This window comes from Globicephala melas, chromosome X (assembly GCF_963455315.2).
Source record: "Globicephala melas chromosome X, mGloMel1.2, whole genome shotgun sequence".
Lineage (NCBI taxonomy): Eukaryota > Metazoa > Chordata > Mammalia > Artiodactyla > Delphinidae > Globicephala > Globicephala melas.
The window spans coordinates 98203225-98222532 of NC_083335.1; the positions used below are offsets into that span (position 1 = coordinate 98203225).

A 19308-nucleotide genomic window follows, 5' to 3' on the forward strand; every position below is an offset into this window, starting at 1 on the left:
CACTTTCAGATTTTTCATCATTAATGTATAGGAATTCCAGAGATTTCTGTGCATTAATTTTGTATCGTGCTACTTTACCAAATTCATTGATTAGCTCTAGTAGATTTCTGGTAGCATCTTTAGGATTCTCTATGTATAGTATCATGTAATCTGCAAACAGTGACACCTTACTTATTCTTTTCCGACTTGGATTCCTTTTTTTTGTTTTTTGTTTTTTTGCGGTACGCGGGCCTCTCACTGCTGTGGCCTCTCCCGTTGCGGAGCAACAGGCTCCGGACGCGCAGGCGCGTCGGCCATGGCTCATGGGCATAGCCACTCCGCAGCATGTGAGATCTTCCCGGACCGGGGCACGAACCCGTGTCCCCTGCATTGGCAGGTGGACTCTCAACCACTGCGGCACCAGGGAAGCCCTTGGATTCCTTTTATTTCCTTTTCTTCTCTGATTGCTGTGGCTAAAACTTCAAAACCTATGTTGAATCAGAGTGGTGAGAGTGGGCAACCTTGTCTTGTTCCTGATCTTAGTGGAAATGCTTTCAGTTTTTCACCATTGAGGACGATGTTGGCTGTGGGTTTGTCATATATGGCCTTTATTATGTTGAGGAAAGTTCCCTCTATGCCTACTTTCTGCAGGGCTTTTATCGTAAATGGGTGTTGATTTTTTTCAAAAGCTTTCTCTGCATCTCTTGAGATGATCATATGGTTTTTCTCCTTCAGTTTGTTAATGTGGTGTATCACGTTGATTGATTTGCATATATTGAAGAATCATTGAATTCCTGGAATAAACCCCACTTGATCATGGTGTATGATCCTTTTAATGTGCTGTTGGATTCTGTTTGCTAGTATTTTGTGGAGGATTTTTGCATCTATGTTCATCAGTGATATTGACCTGTAGTTTTCTTTCTTGGTGACATCCTTTTGGTATCAAGGTGATGGTGGCCTCACAGAATGAGTTTGGGAGTGTTCCTCCCTCTGCTATATTTTGGAAGAGTTTGAGAAGGACCAGACTGTAATGTTGATGAATTATTTTTTATTTAAAAAAGTAAATGACTGAGTCTTGAATTTATTCATGTAATAAAATATTTTGTTAATGATTTGTAATTATGGACATATTAGATGCTCAAACTGACTAGTTGCATTTTCAATGATCTACAAAGAAAAGGTAAAACATATGTTTTATTTTTAGAAGTTTTAAAAATGGAAATGGCAAAATCGCACACTCACTGTTCTATCAAAATATTTCATTTGTGATATACATTTCTTTCACAGGAAGTTTGGGCATGTTGGCATGAGTTATTGTCATACTTGGAGAAGGCAAACAAGTGGCTAAATGAAGTAGAATTTAAACTTAAGGCCACTGAAAATATTCCTGGTGGAGCTGAGGAAATCTCTGAGGTGCTAGATGTAAGTTGTGAATTAATATAATTGTGATAATTTATATGCATTATTGAAAGATGTCAAGAATCAAATAGAAAATAAATTCAAAGAAAACCAGGCAGAGTGTATAGTTGCTATTCCTTCCCCAGCACCAGCACTTGGGATGAAACCTTTGATTCCTCTCTGAACCTTCCAGTGTTAAGATTTTAAAGAGAATTTAAATAACCTCTTAGAGAGGACATATGCCTTTTGCTATATCACTATGTTCTATGTTTACATTTTTCTTTACCTGCTTAAATCTACTACAGACCTGCAAAGACAGTTTGAATGCACAGTTTTGCTCCATTGGAGTAGAGATAAACAGGATGATAATGTAAAACATTATTTCCAGTTTAAAAGCTACCTTCACTGAGTTGGAACATATTTTTAATTATTTAAAATCATAAATTTATACCTTACAGAATGTTTCAAAGTATTAAATAGGCATGCTTTGATATTGGAAATGTATCTTTAAAATGTTCATACATTTTAGTACATAGAGAATTTTAGTACATTTTCAAGTTTTATTTTGGAAATATTTAAAAAGTAAAATTTGAAGGAGTTTGCATGTATAAGCTTTGATTTATGTGAATTTCTAACAATCATTTATGTCCTATGCATTTTATTGTACTTTTGGATAATCCTTTATATGTAATGAATATGTAGTTTTAGCCTATGTATTGTGTGTAGAGCCACTTGTAGTGCAGCCCCTTTGTAAATCTGCTAAAATAAGGTACATAAATTAATCACAATGTGAAGAAAATGTGAAATGTTTTTGAGTGAATAGAATTGGAATCCTGGGACATTGCAGCAGAAACCTGGGCATGATTATATCCAACTTCCTTACTTTTGCAAGAGAATTGTAAAACTTGAAGAGGTATCAAAGAACAATGAGAGAGGCCTCAAATAGACTATAATTATGTCCCTGTCCTATTCAGAGATGTTCAGTGACCAAACATTCGTTGTGAACTAACAGTGTGAAGCATCTTCCAAAAAAGATGAAACAAACTTGCAAAGTTATACCGCATGAGTAAAAGGGTCATGGCCAGAACAAAGGATGTGATCATGCACTTATCCTACTAAATGAACAGACTGAAGGACCTCATCCTTGTTTTTATTGTCTCCCAGTCCAAATATGGCTACTTTACCTGTAAGCCGTATATGTGTGAAAAAGTGTGAAGGCCAGAGGGATTTCTTCTAAAGTATTGTGACTTTTTTTTTTTTCATGTGAGAAGGGAAACTCTGCTCTTGAATTTCTACCTGTGTACATTGTCAGAATCATGTCACTTGGCCATCACTAGCTATAAGAGAAGTTGGGAAATTGAGTGTCTTACCTTCCAGGTTTTATAGTAGAGAGCCTCAGAGAAGAAGGTGGCCGTGAATCATTTTTTATGTACCCCATTCCATAGTCCTGCCACAAGCCCATGAAGATTGACATGGAGCAACATCATAGTTTTGAAATAACAATGATCTTTCATGTTTTGTTATCCCAATTAAATATTGCTTTAAGTTGCTTATAACTTAATTATATGTGAATCAGAAGATACTGAGCATTTTGGGTTAGTTCAATGGATTTAGAAAAAGAAGTGAAATAGTAATTATTGCAAATGTATTTCAGTCACTTGAAAATTTGATGCAACATTCAGAGGATAACCCAAATCAGATTCGCATATTGGCACAGACCCTAACAGATGGCGGAGTCATGGATGAACTGATCAATGAGGAACTCGAGACATTTAATTCTCGTTGGAGAGAACTACATGAAGAGGTATGACAAGAAGAGTGAAAAAATCTCTTTAAACTAATTTGCATGAAGACTAGCAAATACCTTTATGCCTCTCAGTCAAAATGAGGAATAATTTAAATATTAGCTCAGCTTCCAGGTTGTAGAAACTTTCAAGTTCTAGACATGGATGAAATATTTATATGTGTATCATATCATTTTTATCTTACTAAAACTTTATAAAGTATGGGTTTTAATAGGAAACCTGAGACAGACCAAGTACAGTAACTCGCTCAAATCTTCACATGAGTAAATAGTTAATCTGGTGCTCAAAATAGGATCTTATCTGACCACAGTTCTTTTCCATATGCAAGATTAACTAATATGTGTAGGTATCGTCACCTCTCTCTCTCTCTTTCTCTGTTCAGACATGTACACACATGTTTGTTATGGTCATATATAATCTGTTAATAATACATGTGATTTTATTAGTGCCCAAGATATTGGATATTGTTTATTGTTCCCAAATAATATGAGTTTGTATTTATATATAACAGAGGGGTTTTCATATTTAAAAATTAATACATATGGTGTGAATTTTTCAAATCAAAATTGAAAAAAATAACATATTTTTATGAATCCAACAATATTTCGCATACAGTCTCCTAAATCAAGAATGGATTATTTGTCAAGAAGGAAAAAAAAATTCATAATGAGGTTTACTTTTGTATCTGATTGCTAAGTGCATCTGTAACATGTGAGACACTGAAGGTTTGGTAATAAGTCAGAAAAAGTATCTGTACTTCACTACTTATAGTCATTGATTAATTAAGCAAAAAATTATTCATTTCTTAGTGTGTTCCAGGACATGAAAACAAATAATATCCTTATAAGATGCAAAATGTTGGGTTAAAAGTTACGACAGAGGATTAGAGAACATAGAAAAGGACACAGACTTGTGTGGGTCAGCAGTGAAAGGTATTTGGGGTAACTTTCCTAGAGAAGATTTGTTGTAAACTACATTTTTAAATTAGAATAGGAGACAGCCAAATGGGCAAGAGTAAGAGGGTGATTCCAGGCAGGCAGGCACCAGCAGCTACAGAAAATTGGAAGTATTTGGTTTTGCTAAAACACAGAATGCAAATGGGAGTCTGGTTGAAGGTGAGCCTGAACAAATAAGCATGAGTGAGATTGCTAAGGGAGATCTATGCTTCACAAAAAGCCTGCTGTAGAGCCATGCACTTAGGGAACCACTGAAGGGTTTAACTTATAAGGGGGAAGGAGAAGAGAGGTGCCACCATCTGATTACGTTACCTCTGTGGAGACTGGACAGTAGGGTGGGGGGTCTAAGAGACAGGGAGACTGAAGGCAATGAGACCAAGTAAGAAGCGATACTTTTAGCTCAGTTGAAGGCAAGGCCGTTGGTGATAGATACAGAGCAAATGCAAAATTCAGAAGAGTATCTGGGTTTCTGACTCAGGTGACTGAGTATCAGATATTTTTCAGAAACAACTTTGAGAAAGTAAGAAAAAACAAGTTTGGAGGTGAAAGATCACATGTCACTTTTTACCCCCATTGAGCCAGACATGTCTAAGTTTGATATTAATCAAAAGCAACCCGAGTGAAGGAAGGACAAGTGAGTGCATGGGGAGAATGGAGAATGAAATGTTGGAAGTCTGATAAAGGATGCTTTTATGAGTGAGTTTCCATTGGGAGTTACTGAGCTCAGTCCCACTGGGAGCTTTAAAGAAATCAGGTAGAACACCAGTATCATAGAGCTCACTTAGAATTGTCCCGCTGGGCTAATGGAAGCTGGAACATTTGTCCACCAATTTTCCTCCCTTTGTGTTTGAGGATTGCCCTTGGGTGCATAAAATCCCAGTACTTCTGGGCGTCCTAGAGCAGTAAAATTGAGAAATGTGGGGGCTTAAGGTGGGAATCTAGCAGTGCGTGCACATACTGGCCACCAAAGCTTCAAGTGAACTTAGAGGTTCTGAGGCTAAGAGGTTATGTGGCTGGGCAGCAACAGGATCTGCTGCAGTACTTACGGAGAACCCAGGTGGAGATATTCCCTAATCCAGTAAGAGAGAGTTACACAGCCCTAAAGTTAAAGAGAGTGATTCAGACTAGTTACACAGATGGGGAATTTGTCAGGCTACGTGCTAATTAAAACTGCAGAGTTCCTGAGGTCATCCCAAATAAGCCAAAAGAAAAAGAATCAGACAGAATTTCAGAGTTATACCCCATATCAAGTTTTCGGCTGAGGAAACAGTGTCTACAAAGGAGATGAGAAGAAATGATCAGAGGTAAGAGGAGACGCAAGTTAAAACCAGGGTGCTTAGCAGGTAGCAGTTTATAAAGAGGAGTCATGAAAAACTGTCAAGTATGGGTGGAGAAGCCCAGTAAGATGAAGACAGAATTGGGCAAAAAGGATGTCACTTGTGACCTTTCCTAGAGCAGTTTTGATGGAGTTTTCCTGAGGATAGAGAGACTCTGGTGACAGTGCGATACAGAAGATATTAGAGAAAAGGACGGGGAAGGCAAGTGTGCACGATCCTTGTGAGGAGCTTGGCTGTGAAGGCAAAGAAAGGTCCTAAGGAGGGATGGTAGCTATGACGGTATGCAGGGAACCTTTTGTTATTTACATGGGGGAGAAGTTTGATCATGTTTATACACTGGAAAGAAAGAAGTCCTGATTAGCAGAGACTCCAGACAATCCTTAATCCTGCACTACCTTTGTTTAGTAGTCTAATCATACTTTCTCCATATCAATATAAGGGACTACGGACTGGAAATAGGCGATTCTAAACAGTCCTTTAGCCCTTGACCCTATCGCACTGTTACTGGACGTGGGCAGAAGTAGGTATTCCGAGGTGGCAACTAGGTCAGAGGTCATTTACATTTGGATTTTGATATAGAATTGGAATGTGCTTGTATTTGTATTTGAATTTTAGTGTCAGGTTAGAAATTAGTGTTCAATCAAAAAAGAAAGTCAAAAGGCACACTGTAATCAATTAAACAGAACGCTATAGTAACAATAAATAAACTTGAAACCACTCTTAGCCCTGGCTATGCTTATATAAGATATCTAGCCAATAATAACCTGAGAGTAATTTGGCAATGTAAATAAAGCATATTTGGTGCTTTAGAGCTTTGATGAAAACCACATCATGTTAGAGATAATATCCTTCTCAAATTCTGTTCTGCTAGTCTTTAGTATGCCAATGTGACTTTAAAAATAAGATGTTGAGTTAAAAGGATGAGTAGACAGGGTTTTCCTAGTTCTCAGGGTATAATCTGAGTACTTTGATCAATTCCAGACTATCTAGGTAATAGAGAAATATCTAGTACTTTGTTAGCTAAATCAGTCATTTGGATGTTCCCACTGAATATTCAGTTGAAAAGACTGGTGTTTTGATGCAATGCAGATGCAGCCTTGGGATAATTATCTAAGAGTCTGGGGAAATAAAATAATTACAGTAACAGAGTTTTAAAATTGATTTCCTTTTTTAAAAAATCTGTGTTGTATATTGGATTGTTATAGTCATAAATTCTGAATTTTTTTAAGCCATAAATTTCTTGATTTTTTTTTTTTTTTGGCTAAAGAAAAACAGTTTTTCCATTAATAAACAAGTGCCCTTTATCTTGAATATGAGCCTTAGCCCATTTTCTTCTTGATTAAAATGCCTATGTCAAAGGTTTGTTTTTTTTTTTTTTTTTTTTTTAATTGCCTAACTGATGTTTCCTGTAGGGGCAATTATGCAGAACAAAGGTAACATTCAGTTGCCTGTTAGATCAATCAAACAGCCAGAGATTTTATTGCCTATGAATATTTAAAAGAGATTTGCTAGATCCTGTTCCTAATTTCAGAGTGTGAGTTTGCATTCAGATAAGTGATAAATTATTTCCATTCCTTGAAAAGGCATCTTTCACTCTTCATAATCATATGGCACTACATTTTCTACTCACAGTAATGATTTGAGAGATGGTTAGCAAACCAGGAAACAGCTCCAAAAATTGTACCAAATAATCTAATTTTTCCAACTTATTACAGAGTAACCAAGCTACAGACGATTTGTTAGCGATACAGCAAAATGTATAATAATAGCAAGAATAGTATAATTGTTACAAAGGCCCAGGCACTGCTCCAAGTGTCTGACATGCATTTTCTCATTTGTTCTCACAGCAGCCTTATGTTATAAGGACTTCTGTTGTACATTCCTATTTTATAGAAATGGATAGGGTATCAAAGGCCACAAAGCTAGTATGCTTAGACCCAAGTCTCTGCTCTTGGAGCCTGGGCACATACTGGTTGACCATGCTGCCTTCAATCTCAGTGATCTTTTCCTTATATTAAAAATAGAAGCTGCTTGGTAAGAAGTGAATATTGCAAGTAACTAGTTTCCCAATTTCTAAGGAAAGCTTACAGTATGAGTTTAAAAATATTAGGGATGACTATTTTTATAAAAAGCATTTTAGAGTTTTAAATATTAAAATCACATGTATTTAGAAGTCCAAAGCCTTTACCAGTTCTCTTGATTAGTGATTATTTCATCTTTCTTGTGTATTGTTAATGCCCCCATTTGTGGTCTTCTCAAAGTCATGTATAAGTTTTTTCACGTGACATTAAATAGCAGACAGTAAAAGGGAAGAAGCAAAATCTAAATTGGTTGATTCTGTTTAGTAGTAACGCTCATGATAGGCAGCTTGAGGGACTCATTAATTGCTCCAGTAATTAGAACTTTGAATTGGTCACTGAGTGTCACATCTACCTTAGCATAGATAGGGAAGAATAGACAAATATTGACTGAAGGAAAACTGTAAAGTAATCCAGGAAAACAAGTGACTGTATATCAGTCTTGAGGTCAGAATTATTGGAAAACCATTTATCTATAAAAGAATATCTTTATGATTTTGTCAGTGTGTTTACTTCTTAGAAAATATCAATGTATAATATAAATAGTAAAAGCTACAATTTACTGAGTGCATTTTTATGTCAGTCCTTGTGCTAAGCAATTATAAACAGTGTTAAACTTAATCCCCACATTATTTTTATGAGGTAGATTTGATTAACTCCACATATGTTGAGAAGGGGCTGACTTCCATTCCCAAGGATGAGGCAGACTCAGTTTTCTAAAATGCCCTCTTCAAAGCACCAAGATGCTGGGAAATTTCCAACAAATACAGTTTTAAATGTTTTCTCTCTTGCAAGGAAGTGGGTAAACCTTTCAAGGCCAGGACAAAAAAAAAAAATGCGGATGAAACTAAAGTCATAAAACTAATACAGCTATGAGCACTGACCCTTGTATTGCCTTAGTGCTAAAAGCTAATGCTAGAAACCCAGAGTTTGGTTAACTTAAGCCATTTGATACAGTAGAAATCTGAGCCTCAGGCTCAAGCAAATGGGGGGAGGTGAACAGAGATTCTATGTAAAACAAGGGTTATATCTTCAGTACCATGATGGACGGGGGTATTCTGTCTGTGAAACGTCCCAATATAAAAATATGTCTATCTCTCTTCCCACTCTAAGTATAAAATTAAAAGTAAGAATAATTATAATCATCTCATCTGAAAATGTGTAACCGTAGGCCTGTTCTTGTGAGAGTTGCTTATTTGAGTGTTTATTACCAGTAAGAGTCAAAGTATCCCTAAGACAAGATATTAAGTTAAAGTAGCTCCAGGTTGGTAGCACCCTACCACTAGTGAGAGGTGAATCCAAATTCTTAGAAAGAAAAGCACCTTAGTATTCTCACAGACTAAATTTTGTGAAATTTGAGCTCACGATAAACCCCACAAGCACAAGAAAACAAGCCATCATGAAGCAAAGTAATCACATGCAACACAGAGTGAATTTAGATCACCTCCTCTACAATTTCAGGTACTAGAATTGCCAGGTAATTAATATAAGTAGGTGAAATGTTAAAGAAATGAGAGTGAGAATCAAATGAAGAAATAAGACGCTAAAAGTTGATGAGGAAGATTTGAAAAACAGATCAAAATATGAGTACTAAAATTAAAATTATCACTCTAAAAATTGGAAAAAAATAATGGCTGTGTTCAGTGTATATTAAACAGTTGAAAAAAATGAGTTATGAGGAAATTGAAATGTAAGGAATGTGGTACCAAAACCTAAGGAGGTAGACAGTATGAACAGGAAGGCAAAATATATATTGGGAGTAGGTTGTGAATGTCTAACTTATGTCTAATGGGAGACTCTGAGGCAAGAATAAAGAAAATGGATAGGCGGGAATATGTGAAGGATACTGAGGAATAACTTGCAGAGCCAACCTACTTAACCAGGAAGCACAATATATAACAGGCAGCATAAATAAATAGAAATCCACTCTTAGACATTTCACAATGAAACTGCAGAATTCCAAAAACAAAGATAAATTTACATTAGCAACCAGAGAGGAGAGACAGATCATTTTTGAAGGAATGAAACTTAGACTGACATTAGACTTTTTAACTACAACAAAAGAATCAGAAAAAAAATTGGAAAAATGTTTTCAAGATATTGAGAAAAAATTACCACCATCCCAGAGCTCTGAACCTAGCAAAATTGCAAGGGCAAATTAGACATTTTCAGAGAAACAGAAATTGAGATTTTTATCTCAGCAAATCCTTTCTAAAGCAAAGAAATTCCAAAAGGAAGATCTGAGATGCCCTGAGATAAAGAGACAAAAGAGAGATAATTCTTCCAGATACGTGAGGATACAGCAAGAAGGAGGCCATTTGCAAACTAGAAAGAGGGCCTTCACCAGACACTGAATCTGCAGATACCTTGATCTTGAACTTCTCAGCCTCTAGAACTGTGAGAAATAAATGTATGCTGTTTAAGCCCACTGATCTATGATATTTTGTTATAGAAGCCCAAGCTGATTAAGACAGGCTGAAAAATATGGCTAGAAAATATTCTTACTAAAATTTGACAAAAATGGTACAAGAAGGAAAGATGTACATATGGCCAAAGGCACATGAATAAATGCTCAACATTGCTAATCATCAGAGAAATGCAAATCAAAACAACAATGAAATATTACCTCACACCTGTCAAAATAGCTGTCATCAAAATGTATACAAATAACAAATGTTGGTGAGGATGTGAAGGAAAGGGCACCCTAGTACACTGTAGGTGGGTTTGTAAATTGGTGCAGCCACTATGGAAAACAGTATGAGGTTCCTAAAAAAACTAAAAATAGAACTACCATATGATCCAGCAATTCCACTCCTTGGTATACATCTGAAAAAAACAAAAACATTAACTTGAAGAGATACATGCACCCCAGTCTTCATAGCAGCATTATTTACAATAGCCAAGTTATGGAAGCAGCCCAAGTGTCCATCAACAAAGAAGGAATACAAAAAATATGTATTTATGTATGTATATGTGTGTGTGTGTGTGTGTGTGTGTGTGTGTGTACACACACACAATGGAATATTGCACATTAAAAAAGAATCGAATTCTGCCATTTCCAACAATGTGGATGGACCTAGAGAGTATTATGCTTAGTGAAATAACTAAGATAAAGACAATTAATCTATGTTGTTACATATGTGTTTGTCTCAGGAATCTAAAAAATAAAATGAACAAATATATATAACAAAAAAGAAACAGATTCACAGGTATAGAGAGCAAACTAGTGGTTACCAGTGAGGAGAGGGAAAGGGGAGGGGTGATAGAAGGGTATGGGGTTAAGAGATACAAACTACTATGTATAAAATAAATAAGAAACAAGGATATATTGTACAGCACAGGGAAATATAGCCATTATTTTGTAATAACTTTAAATGGAGTATAATCTATAAAAATATGGAGTCACTGTGTTGTACACATGAAACTAATATAATGTTGTAAAACAACTATACTTCAATTTTAAAAATGGATGAAAATGGTACAAGAAGCAAAGTCCCATGCCAATCTCACTCATAAACACATAAGAAAGAATTCTGAAACAAATTTTGCCTAACTAGATCCAGTTGTAAGCGAAATAGTTTTAAGCTTCATGCTGTCTTTTCTTTCTTCACTCACTGCTTTGGATATTTTATGCAGTGTTGTGGCTTTAAATATTCTTTACATGCTAATGGATTCTCAAAATATTATCTCTAATACAGACCTCTGCCCTAAACTCCAGAACTGTATATCCACCCTTCTGTTATGTCTCTATGTGGATATTTAGTAAGCAGCTCAAACATAACATACTCAGATTTGAACTCCTATCAAACCTACCCAACAGTTTTCTCCGTTCTCATTCATGTCAACTCATTCTTTAAATTTCTCAGGCCAGAAACTTAAGGTAATCTTGGACTCTTCTCTTTCTTCACCATTCTCTCTCCAGCAGATCAGAAAGGTAGTCTTAGCAGATCTAACTGTGGTCTGGCAGGCAGTAAGAGGTATATAAGCCACTCATATTTTTCTTTATGAGCAAAGTTATTTATTTATTTATTTATTTATATTTTTGCGGTACGCGGGGCCTCTCACTGTTGTGGCCTCTCCCGTTGTGGAGCACAGGCTCTGGACGCGCAGGCTCAGCGGCCATGGCTCACGGGCCTAGCCGCTCCGCGGCATGTGGGATCTTCCCGGACCGGGGCACGAACCCATGTCCCCTGCATCGGCAGGCAGACTCTCAGCCACTGCGCCACCAGGGAGGCCCGAGCGAGGTTATTTTTTATAGCTCTTTTTACTTGGTGTGTCCTTAAGGAAAAAAAATATCAAATGTCTTGGCCTCTGTCTATAAATCTGCTGTCACCATAAAGAGATATTAAGCTTATGCTCCAGATGATTACAGAAGGCAGATTTTTTTTTACATGCTGTCTCTTCACCTGTCTTACTGCTAAGGTATAAGTATAATTTTTAGCAAAACTATGAGGCCAATGAAAATGCACCTATGTATTAAATTACTGATCAGATTATTTTTATGGACTAAGATTTTTGACATGTCTAATTTTAATGAAAAGTAGATAAAGAAAGTTACTATAGGTAAAGAGTATCAATAAAATGTTACTAACTTCTGAATTTTCTTTAAAATTATAGAGTTAATGAACTTAGAATTAGCCGAGTTCTAATAGTTAACTTCCTTTTTGGCATATAAAAATACTTAAAATAATTTTTACTTCTCTTCTTCCTACATTGTTCATACATAAACTGCAGAACCTAGTACTTGTAAAAGTAGTCTCTACCGGCTGGATTTGTTTGCTCAACTCCCATTTACTCCTTCACTTATTAATTATAGTTGTCTTGTTCAGTTGCTAGAGGGGCAACTGTGAGATTAAATTGGCGTAAAAGAAGAAATTGGCAGTGGTAAAGTAAAGGCAGTAAATGTAAATTATTCTTCAACATGTTTGGTAACAAGAAACGGTAATTGTGTGATGGAATGGAGGTGGTAACTAACACTAGGGTGGTAATCATTTTGCAATTTATAAATGTGTCAAATCAATACCTCGTACACCTTAAACTTACACCATGTTATGTGTCAAATACATGTCAATAAAGCAGGAGAAAAAAGAATTAGCATGTGTTTGATAATGAAAAAATATATTTGATGATAAAAAAGGAGAGAGAAGGGCCAGTTTCATGAGTAATAGGATAGAGGTAATTTTACACCTAATTGACTGTCAGAACAGTGCAGATTTAAGCCTGTTTGTAATCTGGGGGAAGATCCAATAGAGATATGTTCTTAATATGTAAGAGCAAGGTCTTACAGGAGAGGATACCTGAGCAAAAATGGAAGGATGAACTTCAGGAGTGAAAAAAGAGAACTGAGATAATATGAAGATAATTTCAGGTGAAGATTAGGAAGACTGAGAAAATTTACTCATGAGAGACTCCATACCTGAGAGGGAGCTAACTCTTCTTTAGGATGTCTTAGGTTGGTGGCATGAAGAAGTGGGGGTGGGAGAATAGAGGACCAGTGCCTTTGAGAAAGTGAGAGTGGAAAGCATTTGGAATAGGAGCTCTTCTGTCGTAGAGAGGAATTCAAAATAAGCAGAAGTGTTAATGAACGGTACAGTAGACTCAGTAGTAGTCAGTAAAACAGTTTGCAGTGGAAACAGTCAGTTATTGTGCCTTTCTCCCATAGTTTCCAGCAAAATAATCATCTTATTCTCAACCATACACATACAATCATGTGGACAATCAAAAGAAAAGGGACTTTTATTTCCATTATCTTCAGTTAATGTATCCAGTATCTCTAGGATGTATTTGACTATATCCCGAAACAACTAAGAGACTGGTCTTTGGAGTCTTACCTTCCAATTATACTCATATTTGGAAGTCATTCATTTTGTATTCATATTTCCTCCACCAGTATGTCACTGTGTCCTGGTGCATCTAATTTGAATTTCATGTTTTTTAAAAAAATTTATTTCTTGACCTTACCCAATTTTGTTTGGATTCTTATTTCAACCTTATAGCTATTGGCCATTTCCCCCAAATTATTGTAATCAGGATCAGCTACTTAATTTTTAGGGCCAGTACAAGAGGATATGCAGGTTCCTTGTTCAAAAATTAAGAATTTCAGGAGAATGACAGCAAAACATGAAACCAAGCTTGAGTTCTTATAAGCATGGAGTACTGCATGACTGCACAGGCTGCCAGCCCATGATGCCAGCCCCAATTGTTACTTTATATATTTGGTTAATTTTACACCTAAATTGGTTTTGAATATATGCAGGAGTTACAGAACTTAGACTTATTTCTACAGAACATCATTATTTAAAAAGATTTCAGTGAAGATGATAGACCAATGCTAACTGCTTTAGTATTTTGAAAGGTAGAATTTTAATCTAATTCTTAGAGTATTAACTATGGTTGTAGTTTCTAGGATTACATTTTTCACATTTTAAATTTGGTGCTTTCTTTCCTTACTTTGGAAGAAAGGTTATTGGATATCTTGAATTTTGACTTTCCTGGGTAAATGCTCTGTGTTAAAACTGTCATCTTTATGTAAAAAATGCACCGCAAGCAGACTGTTAGGCCAAACATCTGTGCTCAAGGTGACTTTATTTTTGAGCTGAGTGGTGGACTATGCAACTTGCTCTCATAATAATTGTAATTGAATGATTGGTCAAGAGTGATTAGATTTTGAAGGAAAAACTCACCTGTGTAATATTTACACACAGATAATAAAGCCAATAGCCCAGCCCTCTTTAACGTAAGAAAAATAGACAAGACAGTATTTAAATTAGAAAAGAGTTTTGCTCCTCTATCTTCTCTATCTTCTTTTGTAATATAAGAAATATGTATATATTTGTCTCTGCCCCTGGTTCTTGACACATATCTCCTAAAACCCTTGTAAATAGAGATGGTAGGAAGAACATTTGTTCTGGTATTTAATCTTTGACCTCAGTTCCCGACACAGAAATCCTAAGACCTTTGTAATTTCCTAAGTGATAGGAGCATCTGACACTGAACTCCTTGGAATTTACTGGGTGATAGGAATATCTTTTTTTCTAATGATGTGATATATAGTAGTTTGCATCTACTAACCCCAAACTCTCAATCTATACATTTCAAAATGGTCACCACAATAAGTCTAGTTATATGTCTCCACACAAAGATATTACATAGTTATTGACTATGTTCCCCACACTGTACATTTCATACCAGTGACTCATTTATTTTGCAACTGGAAGTTTGTACCTCTAAACATCCCTCACCTGTTTCTTTCCACTTCTAAACCGCTCTCCTGCTATATCTTCTTTTATTATCTGAGAAAGGTTGTCTTTCTTTTCCTACCATCAGTTATGTGAGTTACCTTGATTCTTGTGTTTAATAATATTTTAAGATTCATCTTGTATTTTGAGTTTGATTACACTCTGTTAGATACAGAAACTGAAATATTATATAACTTTCACAAGAACAAAGGACAATGGTAAATGTGTTTCATTCTTATTTTAATGATCAGGAATCATAGATATTTATTTTTTTATTTTTGTCAGTAGTAATTCCATCATTATCCTTAAATATAATTTAACCTACTTTAGTAAATAGTGTTTCCTGGGTCATTTGCATTAACATTTCTGAAATGTTTATATAAGACAGTAGTTAAATTTTTCTTCTGTGTTTATACCAATTAGAGCATTTTAGCTTTTCTGGTCTAGACACAAAGGGATACACCAACACACATACACACATGTATAGTTGTGTATATATTTATGTATGCATGTATATAAACAAATTTATACTTGCATTTATTTTTATATCTAATTAAATGTAAGTATTGTATATTCACACTAGATAATTTTTTTTTGCTTTGGTAGAGCATTAAAATCTTTATTAATGAGGGTGATTACAAATATATATTTATGTATTTTTGTAATAACTTTTTTTTAACATCTATATTGGAGTATAATTGCTTTACAATGGTGTGTTAGTTTCTGCTTTATAACAACACGAATCAGCTCTACGTATACATATATCCCCATATCTCCTCCCTCTTGCGTCTGCCTCACACCCTCCCAATCCCACCCTCTAGGTGGTCACAAAGCACCAAGCTGATCTCCCTGTGCTATGCGGCTATTTCCCACTAGCTATCTGTTTTACATTTGTAGTATATATAAGTCCATGCCACTCTCTCACTTCACCCCAGCTTACCCTTCCCCCTCCCCATGTCCTCAAGTCCATTCTCTAAGTCTGTGTCTTTATTCCTGTTCTGACCCTAGGCTCTTCAGAACCATTTTTTTTTTTAGATTCCATATAAATGTGTTAGCATATGGTGTTTGTTTTTCTCTTTCTGACTTACATCACTCTGTATGACAGTCTCTAGGTCCATCCACCTCACTACAAATATCTCAATTTCGTTTCTTTTTATGGCTGAGTAATATTCCATTGTATATATGTGCCACATCTTCTTTATCCATTCATCTGTTGATGGACACTTAGGTTGCTTCCATGTCCTGGCTATTGTAAATAGAGCTGCTATGAACATTGTGGTACATGACTCTTTTTGAATTATGGTTTTCTCAGGGTCTGTGCCCAGTAATGGGATTGCTGGGTCGTATGGTAGTTCTATTTGTAGTTTTTTAAGGAACCTCCATACTGTTCTCTATAGTGGCTGTATCAGTTTATATTCCCACCAGTGGTGCAAGAGTGTTCCCTTTTCTCCACACCCTCTCCAGCATTTATTGTTTCAAGATTTTTTGATGAGGCCATTCTAACTGGTGTGAGGTGATACCTCATTGTAGTTTTGATTTGCATTTCTTTAATGATTAATGATGTTGAGCATCCTTTCATGTTTTGTTGGCAATCTGTATATCTTCTTTGGAGAAATGTCTATTTAGGTCTTCTACCCATTTTTGGATTAGCTTGTTTGTTTTTCTGATACTGAGCTGCATGAGCTGCTTGTAAATTTTGGAGATTAATCCATTGTTAGTTGCTTCATTAGCAAATATTTTCTCCCATTGTGAGGATTGTCTTTTCGTCTTGTTTATGGTTTCCTTTGCTGTGCAAAAGGTTTTAAGTTTCATTAGGTCCCACTTGTTTATTTTTGTTTTAATTTCCATTTCTCTAGGAGGTGGGTCAAAAAGGATCTTGCTGTGATTTATGTCATAGAGTGTTCTGCCTATGGTTTCCTCTAGGAGTTTGATGGTGTCTGGCTTTACATTTAGGTCTTTAATCCATTTGGAGTTTATTTTTGTGTATGGTGTTAGGGAGTGTTCTAATTACATTCTTTTACATGTAGCTGTCCAGTTTTCCCAACACCACTTATTGAAGAGGCTGTCTTTTCTCCACTGTATATTCTTGCCTCCTTTATGAAAGATAAGGTGACCATATATGCGTGGGTTTATCTCTGGGCTTTCTATCCTGTTCCATTGATCTATATTTCTGTTTTGCTGCCAGTACCATACTGTCTTGTTTACTGTAGCTTTGTAGTATACCCTGAAGTCAGGTTGCCTGATTCCTCCAGCTCTGTTTTTTTGCTCAAGATTGCTTTGGTTATTCGGGATCTATTGTGTTTCCATACAAACTGTGAAATATTTTGTTCTAGTTCTGTGAAAAATGCCAGGGGTAGTTTGATAGGGATTGCATTGAATCTGTAGATTGCTTTGGGTAGTAGAGTCATTTTCACAATGTTGATTCTTCCAATCCAAGAACATGGTATACCTCTCCCAGTATTTGTATCTTCTTTAATTTCTTTCATCAGTGTCTTATAATTTTCTGCATACAGGTATTTTGTCTCCTGAGGTAGGTTTATTCCTAGATATTTTATTCTTTTTGTTGCAGTGGTAAATGGGAGTGTTTTCTTAATTTCACTTTCCAATTTTTCATCATTAGTGTATATGAATGCTAGAGATTTCTGTGCATTAATTTTGTATCTTGCTACTTTACCAAATTCATTGATTACCTCCAGTAGTTTTCTGGTAGCATCTTTAGGATTCTCTATGTGTAGTCTCATGTCATCTGCAAACAGTGACAGCTTTACTTCTTCTTTTCCGAATTGGATTCCTTTTATTTCTTTTTCTTCTCTGATTGCTGTGGCTAAAACATCCAAAACTATGTTGAATAATAGTGGTGAGAGTGGGCAACCTTGTCCTGTTCCTGATCTTAGTTGAAACAGTTTCAGTTTTTCACCACTGAGGATGATGTTGGCTGTGGGTTTTGTCGTATATGGCCTTTATTATGCTGAGGAAAGTTCCCTCTATGCCCAGTTTCTGCAGGATTTTTATCATAAATGGGTGGTGAATTTTGTCAAAAGTTTTCTCTGCATCAATTGAGATGATCATATGACTTTTCTCCTTCAATTTGTTAATATGGTGTATCACATTGATTGATTTGCATATATTGAAGAATCCTTGCATTCCTGGGATAAACCCCACTTGATCACGGTGTATGATCCTTTTAATGTGCTGTTGGATTCTGTTTGCTAGTATTTTGTTGAGGATTTTTGCATCTGTGTTCATCAGTGATATTGGCCTGTAGTTTCTTTCTTTGTGACATCTTTGTCTTGTTTTGGTATCAGGGTGATGGTGGTCTCATAGAATGAGTTTGGGAGTGTTCCTCCATCTGCTATATTTTGGAAGAGTTTGAGAAGGATGGGTGTTAGCTCTTCTCTAAATGTTTGATAGAATTCGCCTGTGAAGCCATCTGGTCTTGGGCTTTTGTTTGTTGGAAGATTTTTAATCACAGTTTCAATTTCAGTGCTTGTGATTGGTCTGTTCATATTTTCTGTATCTTCCTGGTTCAGTCTCAAAACGTTGTGCATTTTTAAGAATTTGTCCATTTCTTCCATGTTGTCCATTTTATTGCATAGAGTTGCTTGTAGTAATCTCTCAGATCCTTTGTATTTCTGCAGTGTCAGTTGTTACTTCTCCTTTTTCATTTCTAATTCTATTGATTTGAGTCTTCTCCCTTTTTTCTTGATGAGTCTGGCTAATGCTTTATCAATTTTGTTTATCTTCTCAAAGAATCAGCTTTTAGTTTTATTGATCTTGCTATCGTTTCCTTCGTTTCTTTTTCATTTATTTCTCTTCTGATGTTTATGATTTCCTTCCTTCTGCTCACTTTGGGTTTTTTTAATTCTTCTTTCTCTAATTTCTTTAGCTGTAAGGTTAGGTTGTTTATTAGATGTTTCCTGTTTCTTAAGGTAGGATTGTATTTGCTATAAAATTCCCTCTTATAACTGCTTTTGCTGCATCCCATAGGTTTTCGGTCATTGTGTTTTCATTGTCATTTGTTTCTAGGTATTTTTTGATTTCCTCTTTGATGTCTTCAGTGACCTCTTGGTTGTTAAGTAGTGTATTGTTTAGCCTCCATGTGTTTGTATTTTTTACAGATTTTTTCCTGTAACTCATATCTTGTCTCATAGTATTGTGGTCAGAAAAGATACTTGATATGATTTCAGTTTTCTTAAATTTACCAAGGCTTCATTTGTGTCCCAAGATATGATCTATCCTGGAGAATGTTCCATGAGCACTTGAGAAGAAAGTGTATTCTGTTGTTTTTGGATGGAATGTCCTATAAATATCAATTAAGTCCATCTTGTTTAATGTATCATTTAAAGTTTGTGTTTCCTTATTTGTTTTCATTTTGGATGATCTGTCCATTGGTGAAAGTGGGGTGTTAAAGTCCCCTATTATGATTGTGTTACTGTCGATTTCCCCTTTTACGGCTGTTAGCATTTACCTTATGTATCGAGGTGCTCCTATGTTGGGTGCATAAATATTTACAATTG

The 19308-nt window shown here is 35.7% G+C and overlaps 1 protein-coding gene across 1 annotated transcript in view; it reads left to right on the plus strand.

Moving 5' to 3' along the window:
- The window catches only part of DMD (dystrophin), a 2243521-nt gene that overhangs the window by 885330 nt on the left and 1338883 nt on the right, over positions 1-19308 (plus strand). The window contains exons 28-29 of the mRNA XM_060293058.2: positions 1267-1401; positions 3032-3181. Of these exons, the coding sequence (XP_060149041.1) occupies positions 1267-1401; positions 3032-3181 (285 nt within the window). The remainder of the gene's footprint in view (positions 1-1266; positions 1402-3031; positions 3182-19308) is intronic.